Below are 17,113 nucleotides of genomic sequence, written 5' to 3'. Positions count from 1 at the left end.
AGTGATAAATTAGACTTTTGGTCATTTCTCTTTCTTAGGGAAACCAAATAGCTTTTCTTTTCAATTCCAACAAGCCGCTTCCACTAAGGTCCTGGGCAAACCCCATCACTGTGGACCTTTTTGGGCCAACAGCGGGGGCAGCCACAGGACCCCCAGACCATCCAGCCTTCTAGAGTGATCAGAATGGCCAGAGACCCAGGGCGCTCTGAAGACTTGTTTGGAACGGGACGTTTGTAGGAAAGTGTTTTTTTCATGTTGGTAGAACTAAGTAGAGCAGATTTAGAAGGAAGACTGTAATAATCAGAATATATCATTAGACCCTATTAATAGAAAATAAATAAATGTTTAAACAAATTGACACATTTAAAAAATCTTCAGGTGGCCGGTGGCCCACAGCCATGCAGTTCCCCAGAGCTGTGGCTCTTGATATAAAAGTAATGATCATTGTGGAAAAGTGGGTGGGATTAGAACCGGGACCACAACCTATTTACATGTTGCTGCCTTAAAACAAAAGCAACAGCAGCGACACACACACACACACGCGCGCGCGCGCGCGCGCGCGCGCGCATGCGCGCTACAGTCCAGAACATGATCTTTTATGTACGCGTCCCTGGGGAATAAGATCCAGCTCCATGGCTCCTGGTCTGAGTTCAAAGGAATCTCAATTTACTCACTTTTATTTGGTAGATAAGGAAATTGAGGCAGAGTGATAAGTGACTTACCCATGATACTCTCTCCCTCTGCCTCTGCTCCTCCCTGACCACCACTTCTCAAAGAATGAAGTGGGTCATATGAAGAAACTGGCAGCCACTCATCAGAATAGCCATTAGCAGCATTTCAAACTAAGTTCAGATGCAGCTTTTAGTTCTAAACTCTTAGACTCAGTAATTATTGTGAAATTTAAGTGTTTTATCTCCAACTAATTTATTATGAATGTCTGAAGATCTAGTAATCTTCATGGGGGTTAGGTTATAAACTTGACCTATTTTTGTCAAATTTTGAAACAAATACCAGAGAAAGAACCCAATGCTATTCTAGTTTATATGAAAAATTAAAGAGAAAAAAAAAATCCCATCGATGCACAGCAGATAACATTTTAGCAGGAAATTTACTAAATGGTGGAATCTTAATGTATAAAGTAGTTTTACCTTGTTTTCTCTTTTTTTTATTATCTTAAGGGGAACTGACTACATAACAATTTTTGATGGGCTGCCCATTAGTCTGGTTTGTACTCTTTTCTGGAGCAATATTTGCAGGTCCACAGAGACTCATAGTATAGAAAAGTGAGAAATTCAGTTGAAGATGAGGTCCTTGACAATGTCCAGTTCAGGTTCTGTGCATCACAGAGCAAAGAAAGTCTCCAGACCGTGGGCTGAAGGAACGGGGTGTGTCACCCTGGGGAGAAAGATGTAAGGGCCACAATGCTCCTGCAGATCTCTGAAGGGCCACCAGGAGGCAGCAACGTGGCCCGGAGTCATTCACCACTCACCCCTGCAAAAACAGACCTGAGACCCTAGGATGGGGATGTCTACAAATGAGCGGCCTAGAGGACAACTGCAGAAATGGGCCCATAAGAAATTCAGTGATCAAAAGATTGCTGGGGCACACCTGGGTGCCTTGGTTGGGCATCTGCCTTCAGCTCGGGTCACGATCCCAGGGACCTGGGATTGAGTCCCCTGTCGGCTCCCTGCTCAGTAGAGTCATGCTTTTCCCTTTGCCCCTCCCCACCAGTCATGCTTGCGCGCGCTCTCTCTCTCTCTCTCTCATATAAAAATAAATACATAAAATCTTTTTTTTTTTTTTTAAAGATTGCTTGATGTGCAGAGAGTCAGATGAAGGGCCATAATTTAAGTGTCTTGGACGTGGCTTCAGCATCTCAAGACTGGGGTGTGTTTGCTTGCACAGTGTGCACAATGTGGCACAGACCCGCCTCTGGGCCTGCACAGTGGGAGTCCCGGAAGATGATGCTGTTCTCTACTCTCTGATGTGGCTTCCACAGAGAGTTGTAGTGGCCCGGTTGAGCAAGAATTAATTAATTCTGTCAGAGACCGCAGAAAGAAGCAAGCTCTTCCCCGCTGCAGTGGGGTACTCAAGTCGCCACTGCTGTGAAGGCAGGACCTCAGAGATGTTTGAAAGCTGGGACTAAAGTGGCTCTCACAGAAAAGGGACGTCTACCTAAGCAGGTCCTGTTGTTCCAATTTACCCGGGCTTTGTCCTCATGACATTCTTGTTTATAGTCTCAGTGTAGGCTTGGAACTGACTAATTTTCTTACTTTTCTCAAAAATGTAGGAGGAACTTGGTGTGCTCTGCCATGTTAGTTAACTTTCAGAGTAACAGGAAGATTTTTTTTTTATTAAACTATGTTGCAGAATGGATGATGGTGGCTTGGTACCACTCTTTCAACAATTCCTGGAAACAAGAGGGGAACAACTGAAGGAGCCCTGGGGTAAGAGAAAAACTGGCTAGGGACCCGGTTCTGGTAGAAGTAAAATAAAATAATAATAATAATAAAAGAAGTAGGGCTGTTCCTTGCTGGCCTACCAAGATGGCGCCAGCAGCTGGAGACGGCCTCCAGCATAAGTGCGGCTGGTAGGAACCCTGGTTTAGGGGAGGGCTGAGATTCTGGTGCCGTCTTTCTCCTTTACTGGCTGTGGGTTCAGGAACGTTAACCTCTGCGAAACCCCACCTGGGAAATGAGATGAAGGACGGCTGCCCTGTCTTTCCTTATGGAATGATCAGGTGGACTGAATGCAGTGACACGTAAGACCTTTGTAAGCTGTAAAGCACTGTATAAATATCACTGATCACTATTACTTTTGTGTAAAGCTGTTAAGAGAAGGCTTCCCTGTGACAGGATCTGGTGAGAAGTGAAGAAATTTGTGTTTGGCATGAACGCCATGCAGTCTAAGAGCGAGAGGGCTGGGCCTAATGATATTTTCAGAAATGCTCATTGTTGAAGCCGCACAGCTCCCTTTTCTGTGAGAGCTGTTTCATTATTATTATTTTTAAGATTTTATTTATTTATTTGAGAGAGAGAATGAGAGAGAGAGGGAGAGCACAAGCCGGGGGAGAGGCAGGAGCAGACTCTCGGTTGAGCAAAGAGCCTGTCATGGGGCTCGATCCCAGGATCCTGAGATCACGACCTGAGCTGAAGGCAGATGCTTAGCTGACTGGGCCACCCAGGTGCCCTGTGGGAGCCATTTTGATCATACCTCTCCGACCTGTTGTAGGTCCCGCTTTCATGGCCGTGGAAACTTATATACTGCCCTGGAGTGGGAAAGAGCCTGCCTGTTTCTGCAGTGTCTGACAGAATGTTCTTCTCAAAACGGGGCATATACAACTCTCTATGGAAGCCACATAACAGGGTCTCGTGTTCAAGTAAATGCAGTGGTGAACCCCTTTGCTCTTATGCATCTTTTAAAAATGAGAATACAGAACTATCATAAACCTGTCAAGTGGTAATTTGCTCATGATAAATATGGAGGGAGGTAGGAAGCCAAATGCACAATTCTAGAAGCACCAGTGTTTGTTGTGAGGATAAATGGAACATAAATGTATCTCCTGCCTGAGTAAGGCAAACAAATTAAAGTGGTACACTCACGGAGTTTCACAGACTCAAAGGGGATGGAAGAGGGTGTGTGGTCCAAGCCTCGCACTTGGCTGAGAGGGAAAATAAGGCCTAGAGTGAGAAATGACTCATGCAAGGTTTCACACTCACTGTAGGAACAGTGATCGAACGTTTATGATTAAATGCTTATTAAATAGGTATTTTAAGACTTTGGAGATACGGAGATACAGAATATAATCCCTGTTCCCAAGGAACCGTGGGTCTCGGGGGGAGTCAGACCCCTTCACTCCCATAGATGGTTCTGCACGTGATGGGTTCTAGATGTGATAGAGGCTAACACAGAGATAGGGATGTGAGAGGCAGTCACTGTGTGGAAGGAAAAAGAACCACCTAGAAGGAATGTCAAAATGAGCAAGACAGAAGCGAGAGATTGTTTTAGGCAGAGGCAAGAGCAAGGACACGCAACCTAGCTCTCACAGAATCGTTCACTCAGAAGAGATCTCAAAGACTAGTTCTCTATATAATTAAAAAAAAATTCCTTGTATACTATCCTGGAGAGATGATAATTCCCTTTCGGCTGGAACATTTCCAGTGAGAAGAGACTGATTACCTCAGAGGACAGAAAAGCTTCCGCGCTAACCTTTTCAGTCGGTTCTCCGCGGTGTGTAGGGGCTGTGCGACACTGTCTCTTCATTGTCGCTGAATAACAGGCTGAAGAATATCTGGGTTCTGACTTCCTCTCGAGGGAATAAGAAAATGTCACATGTCTTTGAACCTTTGACTTACAGAATGTTAGAGTTGGGCGGGAGAGAGGGGGAAGCTCAGATATCATTTTGTCAAATGGTTTTTAAAAAACTCCTTGTGACTCATGGACCTTTTTTGAAATCGTTATAAAAAAAATGTATAGATCTTCACTGCCCGAAATATACCTATGCTCACAATATACAAACCACTGCATTTAGTTTTGGGGTATTCATGGGTATTCATCCGACCATCCCGGATTAAGAAATCTTTTCATTGTATTAATGGGAAACTGAGGCTCAGAGGGGTGGGATGGTATGGAGTAGAATCACAGGAGTGATTTCCTGTCGGTCCGACTGCAGTATGAGCAGAAGCCAGGCCTCTGGGTCAACCCTGTGGTTGTCTGTAAGTGACAGACTGAAGGTGTTCCAGGAAATGGAACTGGATCTATTATGAGGAGAAAAGGACTCTTGGGGTAGGAGTGGAGTACCTACTCTACTGATCTGAAAGTTTGTTTATGGAAAAATGTTTAGATTTTTCTCTTTTGCTTCAAGGGGTATCTCAAGACCAAAAGACAGAAAAGAACTTCTGCCAGATAGAACTGTCCCTGACTGGTTTGTGCTGCTTGAATTCTTTGTCACTTGACTTTCCGAGGACACAGAACAACTTCCTTAGAAGGGACTGTGGCATCCCAAAAGTTTGAACTTGGTGACCCAAACTGGACTTGATTATGTTCCTCTGGGAGACCCGCGTAATCTCTCACTAGAGCCTGGAGGAAGTAGCTCAGGGCCCCAGAGACCATGGAAAGTTCCGGAAAGTGAAAAAAATGAGAAAGTGAGGCAAGTTCAGGATGGCCAAGCCCTCCTGTGTGAGGGGAGGGATGTAGTTGTGTAGAGAAATGGGCCCCAGAGATAAAAGTGGAGGCAGACAGGTAAAGGGTCTCCTGCAGCACAGTGGATGGGATTCAAGAGTGATGGCTGGCACACAGCAGCGGGACCGAAGATGGAGGCAAGAGCACATTTCAGGAGGAATTCACAGAATCAATGGTAGCAGCCGCCTCAGGGAAATAAGGAGGCGAGAAGAGAGATGGGCTGTGGTGGAGAGTTGCAGGTTTCAGGGTGAGTCTGAAGTGACAGTGACAACAGGACACACAAATGGAAAGTGCTGGCAAGTCACAAAACGACAGCGAAGGGGAAATGCCTGGTAGGCGACTGAGGGCGTGGAATCAGAGTTCCAGGAGGTCAGGATGTGAGACCGAGTGAGGGACGGTCTACGGACATGAAGTCACTCAGGCTTCAAGAGTAGACACCTTCCCAGTGGAAAAGAGCTGAGCATGAGGAGAAGTCTAGGGAGCGAGTGCGCAGAGCCGACCGCAGTGAGGAGGTGGTGTGATCGAGACGATGTGAGAAGGAAGAGGCAGAAGAGAGCTGAGATCCGAGAGTGAAACAGAAACCCAGCGCCCAGGAAGCTTCCGGGGAGAAGAGTGAGCAACACAGACACAGTCTCATCCTGTGTGCCTTCAGCCGTGTGCTGTGGCAGGTCGGTGACAGAAATGTTCATTTTGGCAACAACAAAGGTGGTACAGTGTGAGTTATAGAGTGCTTTTAAGTGGATTATAGCTATTTCTTAAATGGTATTTTCTAAAACCTCAGGCCTTGGAAAATAGGACTAAAACTTCACTCTCTCAATTTCTCTCTCAGTAAATGAAAGTAATTTTAACTTTCATAAGCTCCCTTCACATCGTTGCTTTAAGGAAGGTGATCTGAGCCCTCCTAACGAGCCACGCTGGGAGAGGTACGCCAGGTGACAGGACGTGCCTGGGTCGCCTTAGCCAGGGAGGCGGCAGTGGCAAGGAATGAAGTTAACATTCTGATTTTTTGTTCCTTAAAGCAAAAACCGGAGGCGAAATTAAACACTGGCTCAGATCTTAAGAAATAACTTTTGAGAAATAAAATTAAAACAAATGAAATCAGTTTCTTTTCCATTTAAATATTTCCCTTGGAGCTCGATGCCCCAAGAACTGTAGGAGGTGATGGTCAGACTGTGAGAAATTTGTTTACTTCCAATAATGACACCTAATAAAGAAAGGACTGTGACTGAGAAACAGGAAAGGAGATTATAAGTTTCCAGTTTGGGCAATTTCAGACATATCACAGTAAGCACAGCTCCCACGTAAAAGGGTTTTTAGAAATGAGCTTCAGAAACGAAGCACTAGGACAAGGAGGACACACCTTCCATGACGCTAACCAGGATAACAACTAGTGGGGGGCTGGACAAGATGGTTCCTGAAGCCCCTCACCCTTTCAAGCCCTCACAGCTGGGAGTCACAGAAGGCCTAGTTAGGAAAAGAAAAAAAAAATCTTACGACTCTCTTTAAGCATGTCCTGAAGTGAAAGGCCGTCCACTGTATAGGAAATCTTCTGACAAATGGATTCCTGGTTCTCGGCCCTACACTGACCCAGCAGAGCCTGTCCGAACTCTCGGCGCTGGGCATGTGGCCTCTGGGCAGCACCAGGGGCAAAGGAGAGGAGGGAGAGGCTGAGATCGTTAACAGTGAAGATCCAGGGGTTTCCACAGACCTGGAGACTGTCTTCAAGTCAGCTGGTCTAACCTGTTGTGTCTCACAGAGGAAAAAACTGAGACGCAGAGAGAGGAATGCTGTGTTTCACCACAGACCCTCTATTCTGCTGGAAAGGGAGTCTGGGGACTCTGGGCCCCCCTCTCTATAATGACAAAGTGAAATGCATTTGGACGAATAGGCTCCTTAGGGGGGGTGGGGGGGGACGTACAAAGTCAGTCAAGTTGACTTTGTAGAATCCCACCTCATATTCAGGTAGGTATGATTTCAAATCCTGAAAACAGACCCTCGCACGTTAAAACTGGAGTTTATGAAAACATAAGCTAGAAGGAGAAAGCACGCTCTGGCCCTTGTGGGGAATCTTTAACTTGCAACTCGGGATAATGTACCACGTGCAGTCCCCACTTAGAGCGGTCACTCTCGTGCTGGGAGCTTCTGTAAGGCCGGAAAAAGAGGCACATAGACAGTCCTTAGGTTAAACTGGATCCTCTGGCCATAAGTGAAGAGAAGAAAGCCTCACAAAGAGAACAGTGCAAGGTCAGGTTCCCGAGGGTGCCGCTAACTGCGGTGGCTTCACTCACAGAAACTGGGCTCTTCCCGTCGGTTCTACCTACCCAAAGCTGCCATTATGGTCAGCATCCCCGTTCACAGTGGTATTTAACTTTTCACTAAAAAGATTTATCCTGCTTTTTATTATTATTTTAGATGATTATTTATTACACTTATGCTTCCCCCTTGTGGGCAAGATTGGAAGGATTCAAGATTGGGAAACATTTAAGGTGCAGCCAGGAAGTTACCAGTCAGTTGTCTATCCCATCAGAGGTTTTGGTGTCTACACCTACCGATGCAACATTCTTCTCCTGCGGCTTAAACTACCCAGCGGGGGTTCTCATGCATTCTCCCAGGAGCCACCGCTCTTCCGCTTCCCCTAAGCACCCTGAGGTGATCTCTGAAAATGGTTTGTTATTTGCTCAGCCCAGAAAACTGTACAAAATCATGCAAATCAAGAGGTTCAAATCTTCATGTTCACTTTAAGAACACACATGAAACTGCCCAGGCCATCTAGGGTGTGCATATCTGGAATGCCACTAGGTACAGGAAGGATGTCACTTTGCAGAAGCAATGCGTGCCAATTCCATCATGACAATGGTGGAGTTGGTCCGTGTGGCCGGGACAAACAGTGGGGATGTACACAGGGTCGGTGGCCCAAAGAGAGTGCTGAATTTTTCCTGCCCATGCTTAAAAATACGGGGAGTCATGCTGACCTGAAGGGTTTAGATGCAGATTCTCTGGTCATGGAGCATAACCTGGTCAAGAAAGTGCCTGAGACTCGGTGTGGAACTTACAGGGCCTGAGGCCCAATTAACCCACACATGCTCTCTCCCTGCTGCACCGAGATGATCCCCACTGAAAAGGAGCAGATTGTTCCTAAACCAGAACAGGAGTTTGCCCAGGAGGAAAAGATATCCCAGAAGAAACTGAAGAAACAAAACCTTATGGCCCGGGAATTAATTCTGCAGAGGATAAATGCAAATAAAAGTAAGTAAGTAAGTCGGGTATCTAGGTGGCTCAGTGGGTTAGATAGCCTCTGTCTTCTAAGGTCATGATCTCAGGGTCCTGGGATCAAGCCCTGCATGGGGCTCTCTGCTCGGTGGGAAGCCTGCTTCCCCCTCCCCCGCCCCCGCCCCCACCCCCCCCCGCCTCTCTGCCTACTGTGATGTCTGTCAAATAAATAAATAAAATCTTTAAAAAAAAAAAAAAGAAGCAGCTACAACTCCTTTCTTAAAAAAAGTAAGTAAGTGAATAGTAAGTCAGTAAATAAATAAATAAGTGAAGTACCCAACAAAGGTAACCAAGAAGGAAAACCAAGGCACAGTCTAAAAATCTATCACTAATGGTAAAATAATCACAACGTATATATACTAGGTACAAATGACTATTTTACACATTCTGTAACGTTACCTAAAAAGTGTGAGGTCCTTGAAGCAAGCACTTTGCTTTTCGTCACTATTTTCTCCAAAGGCTCCAGCCAAGAGTTTTGTATGTACCAAGAATTCAGTCAATATTTCTTGAATAAGTTACATTAGTTAGCAAAGATTTGCTTGCGCGGGGGCGGGGAGGGGGGGCAAGGTATTTACACAAGTTGGTTGCTTTAATCAAATCAAAACCAGACACTTCTGGTGAGGTCGGCTAGCTGGTGTCAGTTTCTTGTGGAAAGGTAGGCAAGGTACGAGGCGGAGCAGCTTCCTGTAGGTAACCTCCCACCCCCGACTCCTCGCCAGGGTGGCTGTGGCCTAGGCGTGTCCCTATGTTGGAACATCAGGGGCTAACCTGGAGGAACAGCCACTGAGCAGAGATTAGGCTTTTGTCCTTCACTGTAGCTGCTGTGCTGTGCAGGCCCGGCCGGCAGAAGTGGGGCAGTGACACGGTACAGGGATCAGCATTATTTTGATCCTCTCTGGACTCCCTCTCCAGGCTGCTCCCCAACCCGACCCCTTCTCCCCTGATTCCCAGAGGTGAGAGAACACAGTCCTTGGGGCACCTGGGTGACTCAGTCATTAAGCGTCTGTCTTCGGCTCAGGTCATGATCCCTGGGTTCTGGGATGGAGCCCCGCATCGGGCTCCTTGCTCAGCAATGAGTCTGCTTCTCCCTCTCCCTCTGCTGCTCCCCCTGCTTGTGCTCTCTCTCTCTCTCTCCAACTATGTCAAATAAATAAAGTCTTAAAACAAACAAACAAACACAATTTCCACAGCTCAGACTTACTTGGCAGCAGCATCTTTTCTCAACTGTTCATGCTTCATGAGGAGATTTTTCCGGTCTCGGAAAGCTTTTCTGACCTTGTACCCTTTGTAGACTGCCTGGATTTTGAAGGCGGCAATGTCCTGAATGGCTGCGATGGACAGGGCGCCGTGCTCCAACATGAACTGGATCACTTCGTGGCGCTCGCCCAGCAAAGCGTAGTCCAGGGGAGTGTACCTGAAGCAGGACGGTATTTTTAAGTGTTGGAATGGAGTCAGAGGTACAGTTACCTGACCATATTATGCAGCAGAAAGAAATTTCACTCTGGGATGGGGGTTGCTCCTCAGGCTAGGCTAAGTTCTGTGCTCCAGGGCTGTTCCTTTTTTCTCTGAGGGAACAAAACAAGGGCGGAGCTGGGGTCAGGTGTTCTGTGTTGCTGACCAGGATGGTTCTGAGTCTTGCTTGCTGGCTCACAAATTGGGGGGCTGTAGGGACACAGGATCACTTTTCTTTTCCCCCACGTGCCAAATAATAACCCACTCTGATCTGAAAAAGTACTGTGGATAATATCCTGTGAGATTTGTAAGTTTAAGCCCAGGACAACTGATAGTTAATGCTTACAAAATAAAAACATACATCTCTGAATGGTGAGATTTAGTCTATGATGAGGTTGGCCCTTTAAATCAGAAGGCATGGGTTACTGAGTAGTGTTGGGCCAATTGCATAGCCATGTGGAAAAAAAAAAAAGTGATTCTTATATCACATTTTATGCCAAAATGAATCCTGAATGAACCAAAGACCTAAATATAGAAAAAGAAACCATGAAAGTACTAGAAGAAACCATGGAAGATTTTTTAAAAATTGGGAAGGAAAGGTCTTTTCAAATAAAAATGATACAAAACTCAAAACATAAGAGAAAATGATAAATCCAACTATATAAAAATGGCAAAATTTTCCAGGGCAAAAAAGTCATCAAGAACAAAGATAAAAGATAGTTCCCAGAATAGGAAATACTAATGGCTCCTAAATATATAGAAATATGTTCAACCTCACCCATTTAAGAGAAAGGCACATTAGGATGAACAAAGAGAGTACTTTAATGATCAGATAAATGAGGATCAGAAAGTTTAATAACACACTATGCTGGCAAGGATGCAGAGAGACAGGCTCTCTATATGCTACTTTAATCTGTACAGAGAACAATTTAGCAAGATCTGTCAACATTATTCATGCACCTGTCCTTCGACATGTCCCTTGCAGGCATACATCCCACAGACCTGCTCTCGTGAAGGAGATGCTTTCTGTACAAGGATATTGATAGACGCACAGTCTGAAACAGTGAAAGAGTGGAGATGACCTCAGTATCTACCAACAGAGCACCTCTTACATAAAGTACAGGCCATTTGTGTGATGTGGTCACAGCTGTGCTGTGGCATATGAATAAATAAGGAACAACATCCGGGATATCTTGTTACATGAAGAAAATGGAAAAAAGAAGAAGAAGAAAAAGAAGGAGGAGGAGGAGGAGGAGGAGGAGGAGGAGGAGTGGGAGGAGAAGGAGAAGGAGAAATAATAATGGAGCAGTATTGGGGCACTTAGGTGGCTTAGTTGGTTAAGTAACTCTTAATTTCAGCTCAGGTCATGAACGCCAGGTCATGAGGTAGAGCCTGGCATCAGGCTCCACGTTCAGCATAGAGTCTCCTTAAGACTCTTTCTCTGGGAAAAACCCAAAGACTCCACCCTAAAACTGCTAGAACTCATACAGAAATTCAGTAAAGTGTCAGGATATAAAATCAATGCACAGAAATCAGTTGCACTTCTATACATCAAAAGCAAGACAGAAGAAAGAGAAATTAAGGAGTCAATCCCATCTACAATTGCACCCAAAACTATAAGATAGCTAGGAATAAAGCTAACCAAAGAGACCAAGAATCTGTACTCAGAAAACTATAGAATAGTCATGAAAGAAATTGAGGGAGACACAAAGAAATGGAAAAATGTTCCATGCTCTCGGATTGGGAGAAAAAATATTGATTTTTTAAAAAGATTTTATTTATTTGTCAGAGAGAGAGAGAGAGAGCACAAGCAAAGGAGGAACAGGCAGAGGGAGAAGCAGGCTCCCCGCTGAGCAAGGAGCCCAATGCAGGGCTTGATCGGGATCATGACCTGAGCTGAAAGCAGACACTTAACCGACTGAGCCACCCAGGTGTTCCAAGAAAACATATTGTTAAGATGGCTATGCTACCCAGAACAATCTACACATTTAATGTAATCCCTATCAATTCCCTATCCCAGAGGAATTTTTTTTTTTAAAGATTTTATTTATTTATTTGACAGAGAGAAATCACAAGTAGATGGAGAGGCAGGCAGAGAGAGAGAGAGGGAGGGAAGCAGGCTCCCTGCTGAGCAGAGAGCCTGATGCGGGACTCGATCCCAGGACCCTGAGATCATGACCTGAGCCGAAGGCAGCGGCTTAACCCACTGAGTCACCCAGGCGCCCTCCCAGAGGAATTTTGAATAAGAAAACCAAAATTGGTGACAGCACAATTCCAGGCTTCAAGCTCTATTACAAAGCTGTAATCATCAAGATGGTATGGTACTGGCACAAAAACAGACACATAGATCAGTGGAACAAAATAGAGAGCCCAGAAATGGACCCTCAACTCTATGGTCAACTAATCTTTGACAAAGCAGGAAAAAATGTCCAATGGAAAAAAGTCTCTTCAACAAGAGTGCTGGGAAAATTGGACAGTCACATGTAGATGAATGAAACTGGACCACTTTCTTACACAACACACAAAGATAAATTCAAAATGGGTGGAAGACCTAAATGTGAGACAGGAAACCATCAAAATCTTAGAGGCGAACACAGGCAGCAACCTCTTCGACCTCAGCTGCAGCAACTTCTTCCTAAGAACATTGCCGAAGAACATTGCTCTTGCACAGCAAAGGAAATGGTCAACAAAACCAAAGACAACTGACAAAATGGGAAAAGATATTTGCTAATGACATATCAGATAAAGAGTTAGTATTCAAAATATATAAAGAACTTACCAAATTCAAGACCGCAGGAAAAAATAATCCAATCAAGAAATGGGCAGAAGACATGAACAGACATTTCTGCAAAGAAGACTTCCAGAAGGTCAACAGACACATGAAAAAGTGCTCAACATCACTCGGCATCAGGGAAATACGAATCAAAACCACAATGAGATACCACCTCACACCAGTCAGAGTGGCTAAAATTAACAAGTCAGGAAATGACAGATGTTAGTGAGGATTTCCCTAAGGCAGCAATGTCCACAGCAGCCCAACTATGGAAAGAGCCTAGATGTCCATCAATAGATGAATGGATAAAGAAGATGTGGTATATATATACAACAAGATATCATGCAGCCATCAAAAACTGAAACCTTGCCATTTGCAACGACATGGATGGACCTAGAAGGTATTAGGCTAAGCGAAATAAGTCAATCAGAGAAAGACAGTTATCATATGATCTCAATGATATGTGGAATTTGAGAAAAAAGGCAGAGGATCACAGGGGAAGGGAGGAAAAAATGAAACAAGATGAAACCAGAGAAGGAGACAAACCCGTAAGAGACTCTTAATCTCAGGAAACAAACTGAGGGTTGCTGGAGTGTAGGGGGTTGGGAGTGATGGGGTGGCTGGGTGAGGGACACTGGGAAGGGTATGTGTTGTAGTGAGTGCTGTGAATTGTGTAAGACTGATGAATCACAGACCTGTACCCCTGAAACAAGTAATACATTATGTTAGTAAACAAAGACTCTCTTTTCCTCTGCCCCTCCTCCAGGTCTCTCTCTGTAGAATAAATAAATCTTTAAAAAACCCAGAGCAGTATTCTGGCATGCTCCATTTGTATGAAGAACATATCTCTATATTCTTATCTATGTAAAAGATATCTCTAGAAGTTTACCAAGAAATTCGTGGCGGTGACCCTGGGAAGGATGCTGGTTGTCTCTGAGGCCGGGGAGTGGGGGGGGTGGGGAGGTGGGGTGCACTTAGTTTTCATGCCTTTTACATTTTATACACTGTGCATACCTTTTTTACAAATGTATTATTTAGAAAAGATGAGTTGTATTGTCAGATGCTTGTATATTTTAATCTCAACTGGCTACTTTCTAGATGCATAATTTTAGGCAAATTCCTTTCTTACAATATATCTTCTCTATTTTTAGAAATACAAAATAATCAGATGAATACACAGAAGAACATAATGGTCATCTGTATTCTCACCCTTAGAATTAACCAATATTATTATCTTGGCAGGTATTACTTTTTAAAATGGTTACTTTGCAATAACGACACATATTTAAAGAATTCCAACAGTGCAAAAAATACAAATTTGAAGTTAAAAAAAAACAAACAACCCAGTTCTACCTTCCAGAAATGGTAACGCTGTCACTTCTTAACACGCTTACCTTTTCTCATTGCAGACTTGGCACAAGAAGGAAAGGAAATAATAAGTACAAAGAGGATAATACTGTGCCTTGCATAAAAGAGGCCATTAATAAATGTCAGCTGCTGTTGGTCTTATGCTAGGACACCCTTGCAGCAGGGTTGGTGACACTGTGGTCGCACGTCCTCAATATCATTTCCATAGGACCCAAACTAGTAGTTACGACCGCCAAATGGCTGCCAGGGATCTGAGTCCTGTCTGGGTGGGTGTTACTAGTCCAGTGCAATCAGAGATGCGAGGAAGACATCATCAGCTGATTTATGAGGTGGAAACACTGATGATTATACGGATGCACGATTAGACACAGAAAATCGTCCAGTGATTATAGAAATTTTCTCTTTTCAAAAGTCACTTGACAGTCGGTCAGACATAAAAGGAGGATATTTCTCAATATAAGCAAAAGGGTGATTTGGTCACTTCTAGAAGAAAACCAAATTCAGAAAGAAGTCCCAAATACTAAAATTAAGAAACTCTCATTTTAGGACATCTTGATTTGCCTCTCCTGTCCAGGGACCAGAAGGCCAGAAAGCAGAGGTGCCTGCATAAACTTTAAAACATTATTTATTTATTTATTTAAAAGATTTTATTTATTTATTTGACACAGGGAGACACAGCGAGACACAGCGAGAGAAGGAACACAGGCAGAGGGAGTGGGAGAGGGAGAAGCAGGCTTCCCACTGAGCAGGGAGCCAGATGGGGGGCTCAGGGCTCATTTCCAGGACCTGGGATCATGACCTGAGATCATGACCTGAGCTGAAGGCAGACGCTTAATGACTGAACCACCCAGGTTCCCCAAAGAAACATTATTCGTAAGTAGATGGCATCTTTTAAATTCAGAAGAACTTAAAAAATTTTCACCATATAATCTATTTGAAAAAGATTTGTTACTATTTTAAATTTTTAAGTCCAGTGTCATAAACATAGAGTGCTAAATTAGTTCCAGGTATACACTATGGTGATATGGTGATGAAGTGTAATCACTATGCATTTTATTTTTTTTTTTAAATTTATTTATTTATTTGACAGAGCTCACAAGTAGGCAGAGAGGCAGGCAGAGAGAGAGAGAGGAGGAAGCAGACTCCCTGCTGAGCAGAGAGCCCGATGTGGGACTCGATCCCAGGACCCTGAGATCATGACCTGAGCCGAAGGCAGCGGCTTAACCCACTGAGCCACCCAGGCGCCCCTCACTATGCATTTTAAAATGCCTTTCATGACTGTACTCTCCCCAATGGAAAAAATTATCAGAGTCACAGAACTCGGTGACAGTAGAGCTAAATGGAATTTGAGAGGTCATTTAGTCTATCACCTTCCTTTTATAAATGAGTCAACAGATCCAGAACGACTAAGCAACTTGCAGAAGATTATGTAACTAGTTCCCTGCAGAACCCAGACCCAAACTAAGACCATACGACTCCCTGTTCAGTCATCCTTCCACAGACGTCTATCAGTTTTTGAGTATAAATCTCTAACAGAATTAAAGTGCTTCTCAAATCAACGTGCAAATAACATATGTATGTAGTAAGCTTGGTCATCTTTTCTATAATTACTAATACGGGGCATCTATCACACAATATACAAGCAGGATTATCAAAATCTGATTTATGAAAGTAAGGCCTGACCTCTGCTTTTACTATATCTCTCAGGGCTTGTGGATGGAAAATCGCATTTCAAATGTTTTAAATACCTTTATCATGGAAAAACTGTATTTTTATTATGAAGCTTATGCTTCAAGCATAAGCAAAAGTAGAGAGAATAGCATCATCATTTATATGCTTATTACCCAAATTTAACAATTAACAACATTTCTGCCACATTTGCTTCCTCTAGCCCCTTCCTTATTATTTTTGCTCAACTGCTTTAAAGCAAATTCTAAAATTCCTCTATCATTTAATGTCTGTGCATTTCAGTATTCATCAATAAATAAAACAGACATAAGCACAATGTCATTATGGTATTAACAAAATTAATAGGAATTCCTCAGCAAAATCTAGTACCTATTCCAAATACAAATTTCCCTGATTTTCTCAAAAAAGTGTTTTTTATAATTGGTTTATTCAAATTAGGATTCTCCGTCAATGTTTGATTTAGGGAAACACAGTCCAAATATCTTGAGAGATTTTAAGACTGAAGTCTATGCCTTAGTGTTTAGGCACTGACCATGCTGTAACTATTACTACTGAATCTTTCTTCACTCCAGATTCAATTTAGAAACATTCAAGTGCTGTGAATATTCCCATCGATGTTGGGAGGGTGGCTGTCAAGATAGTTATTGACTGAAAGCCAGCAGTAGTTGGCAAAAATTATGTCTATACAGTGCACATTCAGAGGTTGGTGTCAATGCATGAGAAGTAAAAATTAGCACTACACTGATGGTAACCAGTCAAGAAACAATGTAGATAAAGACCAGATACAAGATACAATTGGACTTGCCATGCAGCACTGGTCTGATGGGATGAGGGGAATGCCTAAACTGGAATGTCAATAAACATAAAAGGCAGTGTCAGGTTCTGACATTTGTACATCAAGGTGCATTGCTGATGAAACATTAGAGGAGGCTGGGATATTGCCACTGTCCATCTTCATCTGTAGATTGGCAAGTACAGTTAGGAGGATTTTTCCCGTGGTCTTTCGGTCTGTAATTAACATACGTTTACTCTAGGAGGCAGTAAGCACCGTAACTCATATTCTTTCCTAGGCCTAAAATTCATGTCTTACCAAAGAAACAGGACTTGAATTACAAAAATAAACATTTTTATTGTTTCCTAAGAAAACAGGAAACAGGCTGTTAGATAAATACTGTTAGAGAGTAAATCCTTCATAATAGAAATAAATCACCACTAATTTTTAGGATTCTTAATCTTCCCCTTCTCTGTTTTTTTAGTGTTTCAAAGAGAGAAATCTGCTCCTTCACGTATCTGGTTTAATGTCAAAACCTCAGCCCCGAGGATTCTGCTTGGCGTTCCAGCTTCCTTGAATGTCCAAACCTCTAAATCTTCGAGTCTTTT

General features: G+C 43.5%; 1 protein-coding gene across 2 annotated transcripts in view; it reads right to left on the bottom strand.

Moving 5' to 3' along the window:
- The window catches only part of INVS (inversin), a 167,032-nt gene that overhangs the window by 41,253 nt on the left and 108,666 nt on the right, over positions 1-17,113 (bottom strand). For both annotated transcript variants that reach the window (XM_004747697.3, XM_045081628.1), the window contains exon 12: positions 9,653-9,865. In XM_004747697.3, the coding sequence (XP_004747754.2) occupies positions 9,653-9,865 (213 nt within the window). The remainder of the gene's footprint in view (positions 1-9,652; positions 9,866-17,113) is intronic.

The sequence above is a fragment of the Mustela putorius genome, unplaced genomic scaffold (genome assembly GCF_011764305.1).
Source record: "Mustela putorius furo isolate JIRA1106 unplaced genomic scaffold, ASM1176430v1.1 tig00000580_pilon_pilon_pilon, whole genome shotgun sequence".
NCBI classification, from domain to species: Eukaryota; Metazoa; Chordata; class Mammalia; order Carnivora; family Mustelidae; genus Mustela; species Mustela putorius.
Note: the sequence above shows the minus strand (reverse complement) of the source record. Positions and strands in the feature narration are given on the sequence as shown.